At 30.3% G+C, this 18860-nt stretch overlaps 2 protein-coding genes across 2 annotated transcripts in view; one reads left to right on the top strand and one right to left on the bottom strand.

Annotated features, from left to right (window-relative positions):
* Positions 1–1013: 1013 nt before the first annotated feature.
* The window catches only part of Cul5 (cullin 5), a 19812-nt gene continuing 1965 nt past the window's right edge, over positions 1014–18860 (top strand). Inside the window, exons 1-15 of the mRNA XM_014419176.3 lie at positions 1014–1071; positions 1559–1768; positions 5560–5739; positions 8144–8285; positions 11073–11293; positions 11381–11474; positions 11965–12095; positions 12193–12360; positions 13322–13456; positions 14053–14177; positions 14934–15064; positions 15205–15377; positions 17461–17622; positions 17719–17837; positions 18489–18612. Coding sequence (XP_014274662.1) covers positions 1054–1071; positions 1559–1768; positions 5560–5739; positions 8144–8285; positions 11073–11293; positions 11381–11474; positions 11965–12095; positions 12193–12360; positions 13322–13456; positions 14053–14177; positions 14934–15064; positions 15205–15377; positions 17461–17622; positions 17719–17837; positions 18489–18612 — 2133 coding nt within the window. The 5' untranslated portion in view covers positions 1014–1053. The remainder of the gene's footprint in view (positions 1072–1558; positions 1769–5559; positions 5740–8143; positions 8286–11072; positions 11294–11380; positions 11475–11964; positions 12096–12192; positions 12361–13321; positions 13457–14052; positions 14178–14933; positions 15065–15204; positions 15378–17460; positions 17623–17718; positions 17838–18488; positions 18613–18860) is intronic.
* Positions 17474–18860, bottom strand: part of sra (RRM_RCAN_like domain containing protein Sra) — a 35344-nt gene continuing 33957 nt past the window's right edge. The window contains exon 5 of the mRNA XM_014419190.3: positions 17474–17604. Coding sequence (XP_014274676.1) covers positions 17573–17604 — 32 coding nt within the window. The 3' untranslated portion in view covers positions 17474–17572. The remainder of the gene's footprint in view (positions 17605–18860) is intronic.

Genomic DNA, 18860 nt, shown 5'->3' with positions numbered 1-18860 from the left:
CGTCTACCTCGGTTGCCTCATTACTGCAGCGGCGCTGGTTGAGAATAGGCTTTGGGTGTGGACTTTTATTTTATGATGGTCCTTCTCCCCCCCACCCCCCAAAATATAATTTAGACTCGAAAAGCAAGCTAAACGTTATCGGTAACAACTTAAAATGGCCTGGATGGCACATTCACTAATAATATGTAACGACTTTTCAGGTTACTGGAAAATGTCTTTAGCTTGTCTTCACATCAAAATTAAGCCTTTTTTTGGCACTAAGCCCGTTCCTTTCCAATTAAGTAGAGGTGTCTGCAATTTACATTTTAACGATTTTAAATTCGTCCTTCCAATTGGGATATTTTTCGAATCGGCTATAACTAAGTAGCCCTCACAAGGCCAATATTATTGACAATATTATAGAAATGGTAAAAATATTGAAATTGTTATTGAACGTTTAATGCAGGTATTAGTGGAATGAAGATTAATCCTTACACATGAAGTGATATTGATTATATATGTTCTTATTAATGAAGTGATGATGTTCTCTAGTATTTTAATCACAATTTTTACTTTCCATACCAGTATTAATTAAAAGTTATCTATTGCTAATGGAGTTCTAGCTTTGTATCAAATTTCTAGGGGAGTGGCGTGGCTCAGTGGTAAGGCACTGCCCTATCAACTCCAAGGAATCTAGTTCGAATCCTGCAGTAACAGACAATTATTTATTTCGTTACTTTAGCCATGGGTCCATACAGCCTCATAAAGTTGGTATCCCTTCAATTGGGGAGAAAATCTGGCGATCTAGCGTGATTCTGGTCAAATCACTTGCACAACGTTTGATTTTTGGAAGTACATCTTTACAAAGTACTGCATCTCTGACCCTCTATGGGTTGTACTAGTACAGATTTATTTAATTTATTATCAAATTTGAAAGTCGTCCAATATTATGTAGTAATATCTGGTAATCAGGTCGTTGCCTCCTTTCTTGTTTTCGATGTATGTTGTATAATCGATGTTGATAGTTTGTTCAATTTTCACTCAATTTACTGGTTATTTTAGGTTTCACTTGTCATGGCGGCTATGTTGAAGGTGTGTGTTTGTTTATTTTTGCCGGGATATTGTAATTACAATGGAAAAATAATTAAATCTTGTAAAAATTAATATTATACAGTTCATAACTCATTCCTGTATAATATAAGATATAATCTTATTTTAATTGTGGGAAATGTTTATGGAATAAGTGTTTATCACAAACTATTATCAGTTTTTAATGTCATTGTTTGAATTGTTTTTATTTCATATTATATACATACATAATATCTGTTATTTGTAAATAAATTCTAGTTTTCTACTCATTGCTTCAAGTAGATTGTTTATAAGTCTAAGGTTATTTGTAGAAGTTAATAAGTGTATAAATATATATATTTATTGTTATTAAATCAGTTGTATCAAATTAAATTGTTTTTATAATAGTCTTTAACTTTTATATAATATGGATATATGGGTTAAATTAAGTGTTTGCCCTTTATTTGTTCTTCTGTTTTCGAGTTAATTGAGTGGAAAATCATTATTGTAGGATAAGGGGCAGTTGACATTTGAAGATCAGTGGCCATCGATGCGGCCAACTATATTGAAGTTGCTCCAACAGGAGCCAGTTACTCAAAATGAATGGCATGGTATTTTCTACTCTGTTCATGTTGTATGTTTGTGGGATGAGAAAGGACCTCCTAAAGTAAAGGATGCGTTGAAGGATGATATAATGGATTTTATTAAACGTGCCCAACAGGTAAAATAGAATTTATAATTTGGCTAGTAAAACAATTCAAAAAATTTTCAAATTAATTGTTTTTCCACGTTTATGGTCCTTGCTTTTGCTTTATTCCCTCGGTATAATTGGTTTTTAAGGATTGTTTTCGTTATATATAGCATTTTACTTTTAAACTGATTTTATCATATTTTACTTTATGCTACGCTGTAGCTCCAGATTTACTGAAAAAAAACTTTTCTATTCTTTTAATTAAGTGAAATAAATACAGTGAATTTTTGATGTATTTAAATGAGAAACATTTTGTGTTGCTTTTATCAATCTTGTCATGAAAGACTTAGGCATTATATTATGAGTGTGTTATGTCTCTGCACAGGTGTTGGTGTTACATATATTAATTTTTTAGACTTTTGATACTCTTGTTAATCATTAGTCATAAAGCAATCAGGGCTAAGGAACTATTTGTTATTCTATGCCTAGTTTACGTGTACAAGTGTTCTCTTGTTATTTTTTATGTAATAATTACTGCTTTTGTTGAATTTTAGCTGTCCCATTCACAATAATTGCTTATAAAGTGTATTTATGAAAAAGTATTTCACTTATATGGTTAGGGTTTTACCTAGTAAAGTTCCTTATCAGCAATTGTTAGATAGATTTCAAAAGTGTCATTACATCCTCTCTGGTGTCCATGAGATATGTTCTGATACAGTAAAAGTAGAGCCACACACAATCGAGCCTCTGGTAGACCATCTGTTGATCTGCAAACTGTGGTAGAATTGCCTAGTTCAAAGAATGGGAACTGTCCTGACATGACCACTCCATTTCAGCGCTGTGCCTGATAAGTTTGGCTTAATTTTGCATAGTATTTGTGCAATCTTGAATTTGGTGCCTTCAAAATAAAAACAGAAAACTAATTAAGGAAATTTAAAAGTTTTGGGTTTACATGACTATTCAAACTAACATTGTTTTACTCCCTATCCAACCATTTCTGACATATTCGGTGATTATCATATCAGGTTACTAATTTATTTTAATCAGAGTGGGAAGGTCCAGTTTTCATTCTGTGGGGCCACCGCAAAATTAAAGTCTACCCGTCTAGGCTGGATTTCAACAAGTGCAGACAGGATGTTGCTAAGGATATGCCTGAACATGTTTGGCTACATGGCCTATTCTGTGTAGAGCTCTTAACAACTAAAAAAAAAAAAACTGGCCATAAAATACCAAACTTAACTATTCCATTTTTCTTAAATTTTTGTTTAAAGAATACTCTGTTAGGTTGCTAATACTTTTACTACATTAATTCCCTCACTAACTTTTACTCATAATCTTAAGGTTTTTTTAAATTAAAAGACTTGTATGTTTTCTGTGAAAATGTAGGAAATATCTTATGATAAGTATCAATTTGCAATTTGTATTTAATTGTTTTTTTTTGTATTTTCTCTCTTTGGATTTAAAGGTTATAATATACTAATATATTTGTTGTTGTTTTATATCTAATTTGAAAATATTATTGCTCATTGTTTTTAATGAATTTTCAGTATAAGAAATTACAAAAACAAATTAAAAAATCCCTTAAGATTTCTTCAATATCAAATTAATTGTTCGATTGGAACACAAATTTGAATACAAACAAACTGAAATTCAGGCATGGAAGGAAATATGTTTTCTTGATTTTTAAAACTTAAAATGTGAGTGAAATTTTTCAATTCTGATCACAACAAGTTTTTTTAATTTTCTACATGAATATAAAGCTTCCCTAACTTCAGTAATGAGATAGCAATATTTGAAAACTAGCCTCGTTCCACAATTTGATGTACTCTTGAATCAAGATTGAGGTGATTCTCCTCTGTTGATTTATTTTAATTTTATTGGAAGATTATTAATTGACCGTGTGTATAGATGAATGGAATATGGTCCGGGTGCGGTAACAAAAAAAACTCAAATAGTAGATGATTATACTATTTTATTGAGCCAACGTTTCTCCCCACGTTGCAGGGGTTCGTCAGGGCTAAAAAAGATACAAACACTATAGTTACAACAAGGAAAAAAAAAAAGAAAAAACATAAGTGTAAAATAACAGGGGTATAAAATGAAAAGTAAGATATAATAAGAAAAATAAAGGTAATAGTAACAGATATATAAGAGAAAAAATATTAAAGAAAGTATAAATAAAGAGATGAAAAAAGAAAATACAAATCAAATGTTGAGACAGAATGCATACCTGTTTTGACGGCAGTCAAAAACCAAAGTGACGGTTGGTATTGGGAGGAGTGGGGACGGCAGTATTGTCACAATAACGAAAATAAATTTGTAAAGTAAACATAGTAAAAAATTATTTAAATTAGGTGAACAATAAATGGAAATATACATAATAGGGGGAGAAGAAATATTAAAAAAAAATATGTACATATCGACACATTTTGATCACAATAAAATCCTCATAATACTTTTTTTTTTTCACTCTTTTCTGCATTTCAGAAGCCCATCTTCTTGTCATATCTTTTATTCTTGTTTTTCTAAATTATTATAATTTTTTTCTAAATTATTTTTCCTGTTTCATTTATATTCATGTATCTATCTTTTAATTTATATTCATGTTTTATCTTCTTAAGTGTACTTATATTAATTAGTTTATTATTAATTTTCTATTATATTTTATACTTTTCTGTATCCCCACTCATTTGGTATAATTTTTGTTTCTTAATCACTTACACTCATTGTATCCCATTATTACTATTTTTTTTTTAAATATTTCTTCTCCCCCTATTATGTATATTACCATTTATTGTTCACCTAATTTAAATAATTTTTTACTATGTTTACTTTACAAATTTATTTTCGTTATTGTGGCAATACTGCCGTCCCCACTCCTCCCAATACCAACCGTCACTTAGGTTTTTGACTGCCGTTAAAACAGTTATGCATTCTGTCTCATCATTTGATTTGTATTTTCTTTTTTCATCTCTTTATTTGTACTTTCTTTAATATTTTTTCTCTTATATATCTGTTACTATTCCCCTTTTCATTTACTATTTACAACCTTTATTTTTCTTATTATATCTTACTTTTCATTTTATACCCCTGTTATTTTACACTTATGTTTTTTCTTTTTTTTTTCCTTTTTGTAACTATAGTGTTTGTATCTTTTTTACCCCTGACGAAGCCCTGCAACGTGGGGCGAAACGTTGGCTCAATAAAATAGTATAATTATCTACTATTTGAGGTTTTTTTTACCGCACCCAGACCATATTCCATTCATTTTAATTTTATGCATAGAAGTATTTCTTTCCACTACCTACCAAAATTTACACTTTTGATCCTCTTGGGTTTCTGGCATAAGTAGTGTTTGAAGAGGCGGTAATGTAAAGTTTCTATTTTCACCCTATGATTGAGATGAAAGTATTTCAGCCAAAATGGGAAAAACCTGATTTTCCTTTGCTATGGATATTTTGATATGAGCTCAATAGAGGTTATTACCTCTATTGATCTTTCTCTGTTTTCTAGAAAATAGTATTTAACAACTTCTGGAAACCTAGACTGATGTGGCTTCCTTAAAGCTCTAATAAATTATTTCAATTTCCAACTTCTATTTTTTGAAGTGGTTGTAAATAAATATTATGATTAATTTAAAATGAAATGAAGCTATACTTGCAATTAATGGCACCAAGTTTGGATCAGATGATATAAAAATGTTACATCTTCTACTCAGCTTCACTCTTTTACAATGAGCCATTTTACATTTTTTTATTTATTATAGGAATAGAAAGTGATTTCTAAGTTAAATGAATTGAATATATTTTAATTCATTCCAGAGGGTTCTTTCTCACCAGGACGATCAAGCCTTACTTAAAGCATACATTGCGGAATGGAGAAAATTCTTTACCCAGTGCGATTACCTACCGACACCTTTCCGTCAGTTGGAAACAGCACTGGCTGGGAAAGCCATGTCAGTTAATAAGAAACCACAGAATGAGGAGAGTATCGTACGAAAGGTAATTCTTAGGCATTTTTTTTTTTTTCCATTCTTCACTCTGATGATAGTTTTCTATTATGTTTCTGCTGGGTTTCTACTTTGACTGTGATAGTGAAGCTGTTGCAATCACTGTAATCATATAAACTGACATTAACTGTCATTCTATCAGGATTTGCTTTATAGTAGTACTATCAACTACCTGCAAAGGTGTGATGAATTTGCATGACATATATCAGTTAATTGAAACCTCTGCTTGTACAATTTAATTTTAATTTATATTAATTTAATATATTTAAGTTATTAAATTAGGTTTATTCGATTATCAATGCTCTAGTTGTACTGTACCCCACGATTTCAGTGGTTAAAGTTGTATTATTCATGTATCCTACATACATATAATGAGTAGATAGATGATCAAGTGCATCTATAGATCTAAGTAATTCCCAAGTTTATAAAGAAAAACAAAATGGACAAAAAAAAAAAAAATTGACAAGAGAGATTGTCTTTAATTTAATGGCTGTTTTAATCTCTGAGAAGAAATACAATATAAAATATTTATTTATTTCACTTCATTTTAGTAAAAAAACAGTAAGCAGACTGTAGAAAACAATAAAAGTAGCAAAAATTAACTTAATCGAATATAATTTTAATTGTAAATATAATATACCCTGGATTTCTTTAATAACAACCTCGGATATAATGAAGTATCCGCTATAATCATGGATATTTCTGGACCCATGATTTTCAAAGCCTTAGCAAAGTATTTATTAATTTATTTTTAATATTTCATTTATGTTCATTATTTTGTAAAAAATAAAGTTGTAAATAAACAACAGAATAAAGCAATTTATTCGTGTTTGGTTGCAATAACTTTTTTTTTTTTAATTCTTATTTTACATTTACATGATAGGTTTAGTTATTGGTTATAACAACGATTGGAAATGATGACCGAATATGCCTAGTCCCTTGGAGTTTGTTATAAATAATATCCTATTTAATAATTATCTTCAGTGTAATGGATATTTTAATAATAGAAAAAAATATATAAAACCTAATAATTATTAATTTCAATTAAAACATATATGAAGCAGATTGTAGAAATAAATAACAGTAGAAAAAGGTAGCATTATTAATGAGGTGTAGATAGTTGACCGTAGATTAATGATTGGAGAAGTTTGTCGGGGGGTGTGGTCAGCAAAGAACAACATAAATAAACAAAACCATATTTATTTATTTTATGCCGACGTTTCGACCTGAGTTTCAGGTCTTCATCAGGGGTTGTGGCGTAGAAGGCAGATTTGTAACTTCATTTTAATTTCATATGTTTGTAAATTCATTTGTAACATTATTAAATTTAGTGGCAATGCAGATAGTATAACCTGTTATTAAGTTTACCAACCCTCTAAAGTTTAAAAGAATAAACTATAGAATATTGTTATATCTTATTCTTGCAGAAATTTTCCAAAAACAGGGTCTCTCAAATGAGTCTAAATGATTATGAAAGTTAATAAAGGTTTTCATTTTGATTTTTTTCTTTCTTTTTTTTTTTTATAAATCTTTAAATTTATTTCCAAAAATATATTTCACTCAATGATATCAAATTTATTAAGGGATCCATACATGGTTAGTTGGAATGGCAGTAAAACCAGAGATAGGCATTCAGATCGATTTTGGATAAATAATTCTGATGGATTTCTGAGAAATTTGAAATCTGATCATTCACAATTTAAAGTTTAGAGGTTCAAAAAAAGTGGATGATAGGCTGTGGGTGCTTTGTTCATATTGTGATTTTCACTTTATTCTTGCAACCAAACGCCAAAATAATCGCAAGACAAGCTTTCTGTTTATGATGAATTGAAAGAGATATTGTGCGAGATCCTTATTCATCGATATTTCGTGATTCAAGTCAGTCTCATCAGTCTGGGTTTTTTAATGATGACTGTCATTTCAACTGACCTTGTAGGGGTCTCTTTAAAAAGTTTGTATAATGCATTGGCTTCCATGGGTGTGTTTTTGTCATGATGATTATCTAGACATGACTATGCCAGCTTTTTATAATGGATAATACAAATACTGCTCTTTTCTCATTGACCAAAGTTTTATTTTATGAAGCCTAAAGTTTTCCTCAATTAATGCCCTGTCTGATCTGAACATGATGGAATATAGGCACTCTATTTTAACTTTAACAGTTGAATATAGAAATTAGAAAAAATCTATCGCTGAATATAAGTATAACATTTAAAAACATTAGACTGTTTCCTATATCAGAGAACCTACTGTCCCAATCTCTGAAACTATATAGTAGATCCATCCTACATAGTATGGCATGAAATAAGACTTGAATCATTTTTTGTCTATCTGTAAGCTACTGGATATAATCATCCATTGTTTCCTGTTTTCTAAACATTATATTCCTCTTTCAGCTCATGCTAGACAGTTGGAACCAAAGTATATTCAATGATATAAAGCAGAGGTTGCAAGATTCTGCCATGAAGTTAGTCCATGCTGAGAGAAATGGAGAGGCATTTGATTCCCAACTAGTCATAGGTGTGAGAGAATCTTATGGTAAGTATTAGGTACGCAAAGTACAACTTAAGCCATGGAGGATACTTTCCTCATGTTTCGTTCTTTCCTAAGCCTATGGATCCTTTTTCGTTGGAGATTGGCTATTACTTATTGAATAAAAAAATATTAACTTCATTAAATGACTTACTATGGTACCGTCACCTATAAATATTGTAAAAATTAATGTTTCTAGATTTTCCCTGATAATTTCATCTAACCAGGTACAAGTAGGATAAATAAAGTATTTAGGTATTTATTGTAATCAGATCGACGATTGTGTGATTGGCTCTGCCGATTTTTTTTTTTATGGCTCAAATTATTGAACTAGATATCGTGAATATTTTGATACAAATTGAGCTCAAGATTCTGAAAATGATTGGGTTTAGTTTTTTTATCTGGGCTTTCTTCCCTCCTTTTCCTGCTACTAATGAAAAGGTTCTCCGTCTTGGCGTCTACCAACTGTAGTCCCTTGGATGCCAGCCAATTGTTGACAATGGAAATACTCTGTGAAGCTCTGAGAGTCACCTCTTTGTATTTTGCCTCAACTACTACCGCGATGTCATCAGCACAACCCACTGTTTCGGTACTCTCTGGTAGTCTAGGTTGGAGAACTCCACCAGTCACATTAAAGATCCTCTGTGGAACATATAAAGGTCCTATCCTTGAAATAGTCCCTTATGACCTGCATGAGATATGTAGGCATACCCATACCACCCTGAAAGGCATCCAACATACAACTTAACCTTATTGAGTTAAAGGTGTTTCTCACATACAGTGTGATGATAGCACAATAACAATTCAGGTCACTTCTCCATCTCTTTCCCATTGTTTACATCGGGACCTGCTCGTGCTGTAGTTCAGGTATCCCGAGTGTATTTTACGATGATAATTAAAATTATTGTGGAAAAAGGGGGCTGAAAATTGTGAGACTTTTCTGGCTATTAACATGCATGTATTTCCTTTTATTTATAAAGTTAATTCCCTGGAGGGGCAAACAGGGTTATTGTATTAGTCCAAAAATCTTTATCTATGATAATATAATATAGGAACAAATTTGGGTGGTCTCATGGCTAATGGATATTACTTATCTGGTGAATGACGTTTTCGCTGCCGCGGTGATGTCTTAGCCGCTTCCCTCGTCTACGTGTGCGGTGGGTGAAATGGTGAAAACCATGTATCTTCGCCTGGTGTCAGAAGAGACATCTTTCTTCCTCGGAGGCTGGCCAGCGTGTCCTGGACTCTGGCGTGAAGGTAGGGGTAAGCCAGGTCCTAGCTTGCATGGTGCATAGGCTGGGGCAGCATTGCAGTGTCTTCGGAGCCTTCCGGTGTCCGCGGCAAGGGGGAGGCATCAGAAAATGAGACCCCCGACCCCGACTTTATATAAAACTAAAAAATAACCGAAAAATTCGGATTACTTAAATCCGACACCCATGATAGCCCTCTGAACCATCTCCAACACCAAGGTGATAGGGTCTACAGTAGATTTCGCTTTGTGAAATCCAAATTGGTTCCTAGGGAGACCTCCTACACCTGTGATTTCTTGTAGCCTGTTAGGATCTTCTCTAATGCTTTGCCAGCTGTATGTAAAAGGCATATCAGTCAACTTGGTCACTTGGCTGTCCCTTACTCTTTGGGATCAGGACTAGATGTTGGGGTTTCTAAGGTTGAGGAAAGAACCCCTCTCTCAACCAGAAACTAAACACTTCTAAGATAGCTGATAGCTTGCTGTAGTTCATGCTACCTAGCTTTGTATACTTCCTAAAGTTCTTGGAACTGAGAACTACCCCTCACACACTGGTACTTCCTCCTTGCTGCATGGCTCCACTCCACACATGGCAGTCAGCTGTAGACTCGTTCCACCAGTAGACCAAAGGACGACCAGTACTTAGCTTGGTGCATACCATAGCCGCAAAACAAGCCATAGTAACCATGTCCATCACCTGTTGGGTCTTATTCTCTGTTGTTCCTGTTAGTGCACAATGCGCCTCCATCATATTCATGTGACCAGATTTGAGCAGCTAGCGTAAAAAAAAAATTCATTCTTTTAATTTATAATAATAATAATAATAATTTATTTGTTTATGTGGCAACCCCACCTTCAATAGAGTTAGCCTGTAAAGTACATAATTTAACAATCATTAAATAATATTAATAAGAATCACCAAACTATTAGAATATATATATAAGCTAATAACAAAACAGTGTACCCAAATGGTGAATTAAAAATCATTTATATAAGCTCATAGTTTAGAAATAAAAAATAATAGTCGTAATTTATAAATTATTATATAAGCTGATTATAAACAGTATATCCAAACTGGGATTATCTACATTTATTAGTCAGAGTGAAAAACTATATATCTTATTGTGAAGATAGGTATCCTGCTCTAAGGCTATTAAGGGGTATAAGGCTTTGTGTTACATATATAAAAAAAAGTTTAAGATCCGATTGTGAGTATACAAAAAAAAATCCATATAACTGGTTTTGGTTAATATAGCTTAGTTTCGGCATGTATCGGTTTCGGTTCTCATGATACGTGGATAATCATGATAATCTCATTTGTTAAGAAATGGAAACAATCCTCCAATGTCGTTCCATCATAAGCTGGACATAGCTTCCATGAGTCCAAAATATCTGTTGCTATTTTAGCAATCAAGATGGCCTTCATTGTTGTATGTTGTATCAATTCAAGTTTTTTGTTTTATCTTACATATCACACCAATCAACATTTTTTTTTATGAATTATTTGTATAATTGTTAATTCATTGTTTATTTTTGTATTTCAGTTAATCTTTGTTCAAATCCTGAAGACAAACTTCAAATATATAGGGAAAATTTTGAAAAAGCTTATATCGATGCTACTGAAAGTTTTTATAAAATGAAAGCACCTCAATATTTACAAGCGAATGGAGTACAAAACTACATGAAGTATGCTGATGCTAAATTGAGAGAAGAAGAATTGAGAGCCCAGAAATATCTTGAGCCCTGTAGTGGTTCCGTGCAAGTTGTATGTTTATTTTTATAGATTTTGTGCCTTTTTATATCCTAAAATTTAAATATTTTAGATTTTATAGATTTTTTTTTTTAACTTTAGTTGACTGATTGCTGTGTCAATGTTCTCGTATCTACATTTAGAAATACGATACTAGCGGAATGTGCAGGAATGATAAAATCCAACGAAACAGAAAGTAAGTATTTCAAAAAAGAATTTGTGTCCCTCTTATTGTGATATATCAATTTTTATTAAATTGAATTATTTTATTTATGGTGTTGAAGTCTGAAACTGAATTGTAGATGTAGTAATATTGTCACCATCATATGTAAATAAATAATATGAAAAATTGCATTTTTTTGTATTTGTTAGTTTTATTTATTTACCGCAAGCATTCTTGTAAAATAAAGTCTTATAAACACCAGTCTATAGCTCGAGATATAAAGATTCTATGCAATGGAGAAGTTGAAAATGAAACCCAAGTTTTTTTTTTTTGGTTGCGTGAAAAGTGACTATTCATATTAGTTAATTAACTGTATTTAATTAAACATGGTGACAAAAATATAACTTGCGATATTTTTATATTAAAGATTATAAATTTGTAATAAAACCAATATTTAGTCATTAATTTTTATCTTTTTTCTAATTTGTATTGGTTTTAAGACAGATATAATTTGTTTTTACAGAGTTACAGCTAATGTTTAAGTTAATGGATCGTGTTCCTGACGGAATAGCACCAATGCTAAAGGATCTCGAAGATCATATAGTCCATGCTGGGCTTGCTGATATGGTTGCATCAGCAGATGTTATAACCCAGGTATTATATATGAATTTATATATAATGCTTATCTATTAAATTTTCTTATCAAATTATATTTATAGTGATACCTGTTAAAGTGATTGTTTTTTTACAGGATTCAGAGAAATATGTGGAAAGGCTGCTTAATTTGTTCAATGAGTTTAGTAAGCTTGTGAAGGATGCATTCAATGATGATCCGCGGTTCTTGACTGCAAGAGATAAAGCTTACAAACAGGTTGTCAATGATACAACTGTATTTAGGCTTGAATTACCAAGTAAACAGGTATATTCTAAATTATTAATTAGATTAATGTAGGATTTGTTTATTGGAAGGAAATTGATAAAGTCTTAATTTCATCAAGAAATATCCTCTAGAACAATATCACAATACACTTGTGATCAGTATATGGGGAGAAGTATGTTTGATGAAGCTTAATACTTAGTTTCTCATAAGCCCATTTGATAAAGTTTCCTTATATAGTGTCAACAATTCAGTTTTTTCTAATCGTTGAGCACCTCTGTGGAAGTGTATATAGTAATAACAATTGCATTAAAATTTAATTTTCCATTTTTTGTGTTCATAATGTATGAAACTGAAATTATGTATTTATGGTAGGTACATGCTTGGGATGTGGCAGAAATTTTAGCTAAAATCGACTTCACACTCTCTTAACATTTTCTGAAAAACGGCTTTAAGCGATTTCGATTAAACTCTTAATACCTATGTATAATCAAGTGGTCTTTAGTATCAGCTTGGTCTTATCCTCTTCGACATTCTCTGACTGGCTTAGATTTCAAATTTTAAAAGTAGTCTTCTTTAAAGTACCTTCAATTTTTTTCATTTTTTATAATTTATCATCTCTCATTGTTCGCAATAATAAACAATGGATAAGTATAAAATATCTAAGAATTTTATTGTTAATTAAACAAGGACATAAATGTTTTCATGATTCCATAATTGTCATGACAGTAGCGAAGTTTTTTACTATTGTCATAAAAACCATGGACAATTAAAACATCATAATAATAATTTGTTTACCTAACCCAAAAATTTAAATATAGTAAGGGAAAGTTTTACACTTGTAAATAATAATGAAGTGGTGAATTTGAATCAAAAAATGATTTCAACTCAAATTAGAGCGATACACTACACCAGATTTTTTTATATTAGATTATTTTCTTCAAATTACTTGTATATATATTTACATCAACATGAATTGTTATTTTGTTTTGTATTTTTCCAGTGTGGTGGTGTTAAAAGCCAACCAGAATCCAAATGTCCAGAACTTCTTGCTAACTACTGTGATATGCTTCTCAGGAAAACTCCTCTAAGTAAGAGATTAACTTCAGATCAGATAGAGTCAAAACTGAAAGATGTTGTAAGTTTATATTCTAATTGTGAATTGCATGATTATAAACCTTAATGTAAGTAGAAAATTAAATTGTCAAATAAAGAAATAAACAATTCGTTTTCAGTGGGATCTAGTGCCTTAAGTAGTATAGGGAACTATAAAGTCCTTCATGAAGAATATAGGACTCTCAAATTTGTCATGTTATGGAATTTTATAGTTTCCATTGTTATTGAAAATTCAGTAACTTTCATAAAACTATAATTTATTTAATTAAACCCTTTCCTTGTAAATCTTCAGAGGCTGCAGCCAGTATTAATATAAAAAATTTAAAAGATTTATTTATATACACTCTAGTCTACCATTTATATAAACTCTAATCTGAGATATATCTGTAGGGCTTTCTCCCACCCAATTGTATTTCTACTCAATAAGAAAGTAATATAATATTATGTTAAATAACCGAAAAATAAAATATTTTTCACTCCACTAATTTTTATGAAATAAATCAAATAGATTGTTTGTTTAATGATTATGCCCTATTCATTTGGAGCCGAGTTCCAGAATGATACTAATTTTCTTTTGTAAATTATTACATACATTATGTCTGTTTATTTTTTTTTTAGTTATTGGTTTTGAAATATGTTCAAAATAAAGATGTATTTATGAGGTTTCACAAAGCTCATCTTACTAGAAGATTGATCCTAGACACCTCTGCAGATTCAGAAAAGGAAGAAAATATGGTAGAATGGTATGTAAAAAACAATTCATTGACTTTGATTTAGATGTGATGTAAATCTCTATGCTATTTTTATTATTATCTTTGGACCACTTGTATTTAATAACTGAATAACGTTTTAACCAAATGATTGTTGAAAAGTTTTTATGCCTCAGTATCATAAATCACTCTACTACTAGTTAGCCCTAACACAGCTGTTCTAAATTTTTGTGATTAACAGTTGGTATAATTTGTTTAAATCAGGGGTGTATCGGTGTATGAAATGTCAGTTCCATTGATATAACTTACAACCTAATAGTAGATTTTTTTAAAACTTAAGTCTTTCATCGAAGACCTATACAACCACAGAGTGCAAATGTCAAGATTCATTTCTCAGGGCATTCGTGAAATAAATTTTGACTTACTTGGGTCAGAATCAAACCCACGACGTTTAATCTGGGACCCTTTCCCCAATATGCAGTTATCTCGTACCAATTACCTCTTTTCAAGACTGTGGACCATTGTATACTATTCAATATTAGGCTAAATTATGTATCACCGATACTGGTGATGAGATGCAAAATACCTTCCTTGAATTTTTGTCTATTCAGACTTTTATGAAGTGGAGATTGAAAAAGTAGCTTGTTCTTTGTAAGTTTTTTTTTTAATTATGGGATATATTTAGGCTAATTAGTAAAGCTATATTCATAAAAGTTATATTCAACAATTTATATATCAAGTAAACTTTAACAATACAACCAGTTAAACTTGAACCCCTACATTTTTCAGGTTAAGAGAAGTCGGTATGCCTGCAGATTATGTAAATAAATTAGCTAGAATGTTCCAGGATATTAAAGTTAGTGAAGATTTGAATCAACAGTTCAAAGAAGAATATAGGTCTACTAAAGGAAGTATAGCAGGTAATATTAATAACCTATATATTATATTTTTGTGTTGGAGGTGGATACTTATAAGTTTTTTTTATTTATTGTGCTCTACTTGTTGTTGTTATCTAACAAATCTATATTTTCTTGTATTATAAATCATTTTTATATTTCAGAATCAATAAATATTAAAATATTAAATGCTGGTGCGTGGGCTAGAGGAAGCGAAAGAGTGACCGTGTCATTACCACTAGAATTAGAAGATTACATACCTGAGGTCGAAGATTTTTATAAAAAGAAACACAGTGGAAGGAAACTTCAGTGGTATCATCATATGTCTAATGGAACGGTTTGTAATTATTTTGGGTTGTTTAATTTATTTATTTTTAAAAAAGTTTGTTAAGTTATTCAGTATGTTTTTAAGGGTGCTGAATCTGAATTTTTGGTTTGTCACTTTGCCAGCCACTAATTTCACAATAAAATACTATCAAAATATGGAGTTTTTTAAAAGTTTTTTGCCAATATCAAAAAACTTAAGGGTTTTTTGGAGATAAACAATCTATATAAAATTAAAATAGACAAAAAATCTTACAAAATTTGCATATTACATTTTATTTTTTGATAATCTGTGACCCCACTAGAGAGTGCTATAAAAATAGTTCAAACATCAAAAATTGAAATATGAAATGGTGTTTTCAGGAAAAAGTATATACATTTTTCTTAATGATCTTCCATATTTTTTTTGTTTAGATGTTGCCAAAGTTGGGTTACTTTTTGGTCCTCTGTAAAATACACAAACAAATTTCCCATGTAACAGTTTGATAATCCCCCAGTATCAATATCAAAAACTTGAAACTAACTTCTTTACAAATGTCATGGCATCCCATGTTTGAAAATAAAAGATAATATACATTAGAGGAAATTATTTTTGAGTTACAAATAGAAAACTAAAAAAGTTATATTTTGTTTCATTTTTCCCTTATTTCGGTTGTAAAACTATCAACTAGCAAGATGGCAAATCTGAAATTCAAATTCAGCATCTTAAAATACGTTTTGAATCATTAAGAAGAAGACTACTATATTGTTTTCCTGAAAACATTATTTTTGAATCTTTGATGTCTGGACTATTTTTATCTCACTCTCTCATGACATAAAATGATTAAAGATTACCTTAATTTGTAGGAAATTTTGTCTACTTTAATTTTTTATACAATGTTTATTTCTGAATATTTCTTAGTTTTCTAGTTACTTTTCCAGTGGTATTATGTTACAATGAATAACAAAAATATGTGAATTTTTATCTATAATAAAGTATAATTTGCTTAATTTTTATTTATATATTCTTGTTTGAGAGTGGTTTAGTTTATTTAAAAACAATATTTGATCCTTTTTCTCGACTTTATTCTTTTTAAAAGCCTTCCAACGTTTCGACCACTTAGGTCATTTTCAAGGATACCTTTACTTTGTTGTCATTTTCTCTTTTAAAATTCTTAAAAATGCCGGCTAATTGCCTTTGTCCCATTTAACATAATTTCTTCTATATAATTCTTTCCTAAATTTAAAACCTGTACTAACCACTTTTCTTTCTATCATTTACATTTGAAAACTTTAAACAGAACTTCTTCTCTTTAAAGGCCGGCATTTTTAAGAATTTTAAAAGAGAAAATGACAACAAAGTAAAGGTATCCTTGAAAATGACCTAAGTGGTCGAAACGTTGGAAGTTTTTTAAAAAGAATAAAGTTGAGAAAAAGGATCAAGTATAATTTGCTTTTGTTTCCATAAGGTTCACCATTTAAAAAAACTCAATAAACATGCATCACTCGTACTGAAACTAATATTTCATTTAAAGAATCCACATTTCCTCTTCCTCCTCTAAGAAACATCCTTCCACCGTAGGATTTTTATGGACTCTTTTGATTCTTCTTTCTCATTATAAATGAAATGATTTTACTAAGTTTCATCAACAAACAAGTTTTTTTTTTCTTATTTCTTGTTGTATTATTTATTTCCATAATATGGTTTGATCAATTATGAAACTTAAGCTACTCATGGTCTTCTAGCATCTGATATTTGCAAATGATTGTATCCTGGTTTTTAACTGAGAAAATTACCAATAAATTATACCGATTAACACCTGACCATTACCTATCACTCTGCCTCTTTGTAAATATAATAATAATTGATCCTGATCAAAATTATGTTCGAGCCCACTGTAAAAAAGGACTGCTTTTAATATTTCAAGATATTCAAGATGAAAATTTCTATTTCTACTTTTTTTTTTTTTACTGAATCTTCAGATATTGCATACTAAATTATGGTTATATTTATTGGTCTATTTAATTGGTCTATTATTTTTATTTGCTCGTTTAATTTTATAAACACTCACATGCGCCTTGACATTTCCTTTCTTCAACATTACATCTTATTTCAGATTACATTTTCAAATGGCATTGGGCGATTTGATGTTGATGTTACCACTTTTCAAATGGCTGTTCTGTTTGCTTGGAACCAGCGGCCATTTGATAAGATCTCCTATGAAAACCTCAGGCTAGCAACGGAGCTTCCAGATCCTGAGCTGAGGAGAACATTATGGGTTAGTGATTTTTAATCATACTTATTACTTCATCAAACCTCTACATTACTTTTAATTAAGTAATTTTATTGGTTTAATTGTTATATATATTTTTAGTCTCTAGTCGCATTTCCTAAGTTGAAAAGACAAGTAGTTATATATACACCTGAAGTTCAGTCTCCAAAAGATTTTGATGAGAACACCGTATTTTGGATTAATCAAGAATTTGGTCTTGTGTAAGTATAATTTATTTGTATTGTGTAATTAATTATTTAACAAATAAGAATTTTTGTCCTATTTAAATTTCAGAAGCAATTTAACAATTTACAAAATATTATTATAATTAAAATATTTTTAAAAAGGAGGTTCTGGCTTTGATTGTGTGTGTTCATTCTCACATTCATTGAATTTGGATCATTCTCTCAGAAATGTGCATTTTTTAATTCAAATTTTTAAAAATGTTAAAGTAATCTAATCACTTTCCAAGTAGACAATAGCTATTTCATTTATAAAGGAAATAAACCAAAAAAATGCAGCTGGACTATGCACCAACAACAGTATTTTGAGCTCAAGTTGTTTCAAAACATTCACGAGATATTGCTGAGAATTCGAGCCATGTGTTCAAAAAATAGCTACATACTTACAACAACAAATTACTTTCCTGGTGGCTATGGCATACTTGAGTAAATGTTAAAGTGCTAGAAAAACTGGAAACTATCTTAAAAATGTTATTTTCCTGTCTGTTACGGGTCTGCCCTTGAATAATGAGATAAAGAAAAATACTAAAATATTATTACCTAATAATTACAAGAAAATGACTGTTTCATGTTTAGTTTATTGGACTCTATGTTATTTACGGTTAGTTAGTTAGTTATTTTATTTTTTAGCAAAAATGGGAAATTACAAAAACGAGGAAAAATTAATCTGGTAGGCAGATTGCAGTTATCAACTGAGAGGAGTAAAGAAGAAGATAATGAAAGTATTGTTCAATTGAGGATATTGAGAGTTCAGGTATTGTATTTTTTCTTAATTTATGAATATATATTTATGTTATAATTGCTATAGAGTGATACCTGTAAACAGTGAAAGTAAAAAAATATTAAAATTTGAGGTATTACAAGTTTTATTAAAATGTTGGTGTCGTACTTATTTTCAGAACTTTTTTTATTTGATTGTATTTACTCATTTTCATGCATGATAAAAACTGTTTATAAAATGTTAACTGATACTATATTACTATGATGAAAAGTTGGTAAATT

Source organism: Halyomorpha halys, unplaced genomic scaffold (assembly GCF_000696795.3).
Source record: "Halyomorpha halys isolate HHAL.00 unplaced genomic scaffold, Hhal_1.1 Scaffold223.1, whole genome shotgun sequence".
In the NCBI taxonomy this organism is placed as follows: domain Eukaryota; kingdom Metazoa; phylum Arthropoda; class Insecta; order Hemiptera; family Pentatomidae; genus Halyomorpha; species Halyomorpha halys.
This window is presented reverse-complemented; position numbering and strand designations above follow the sequence as displayed.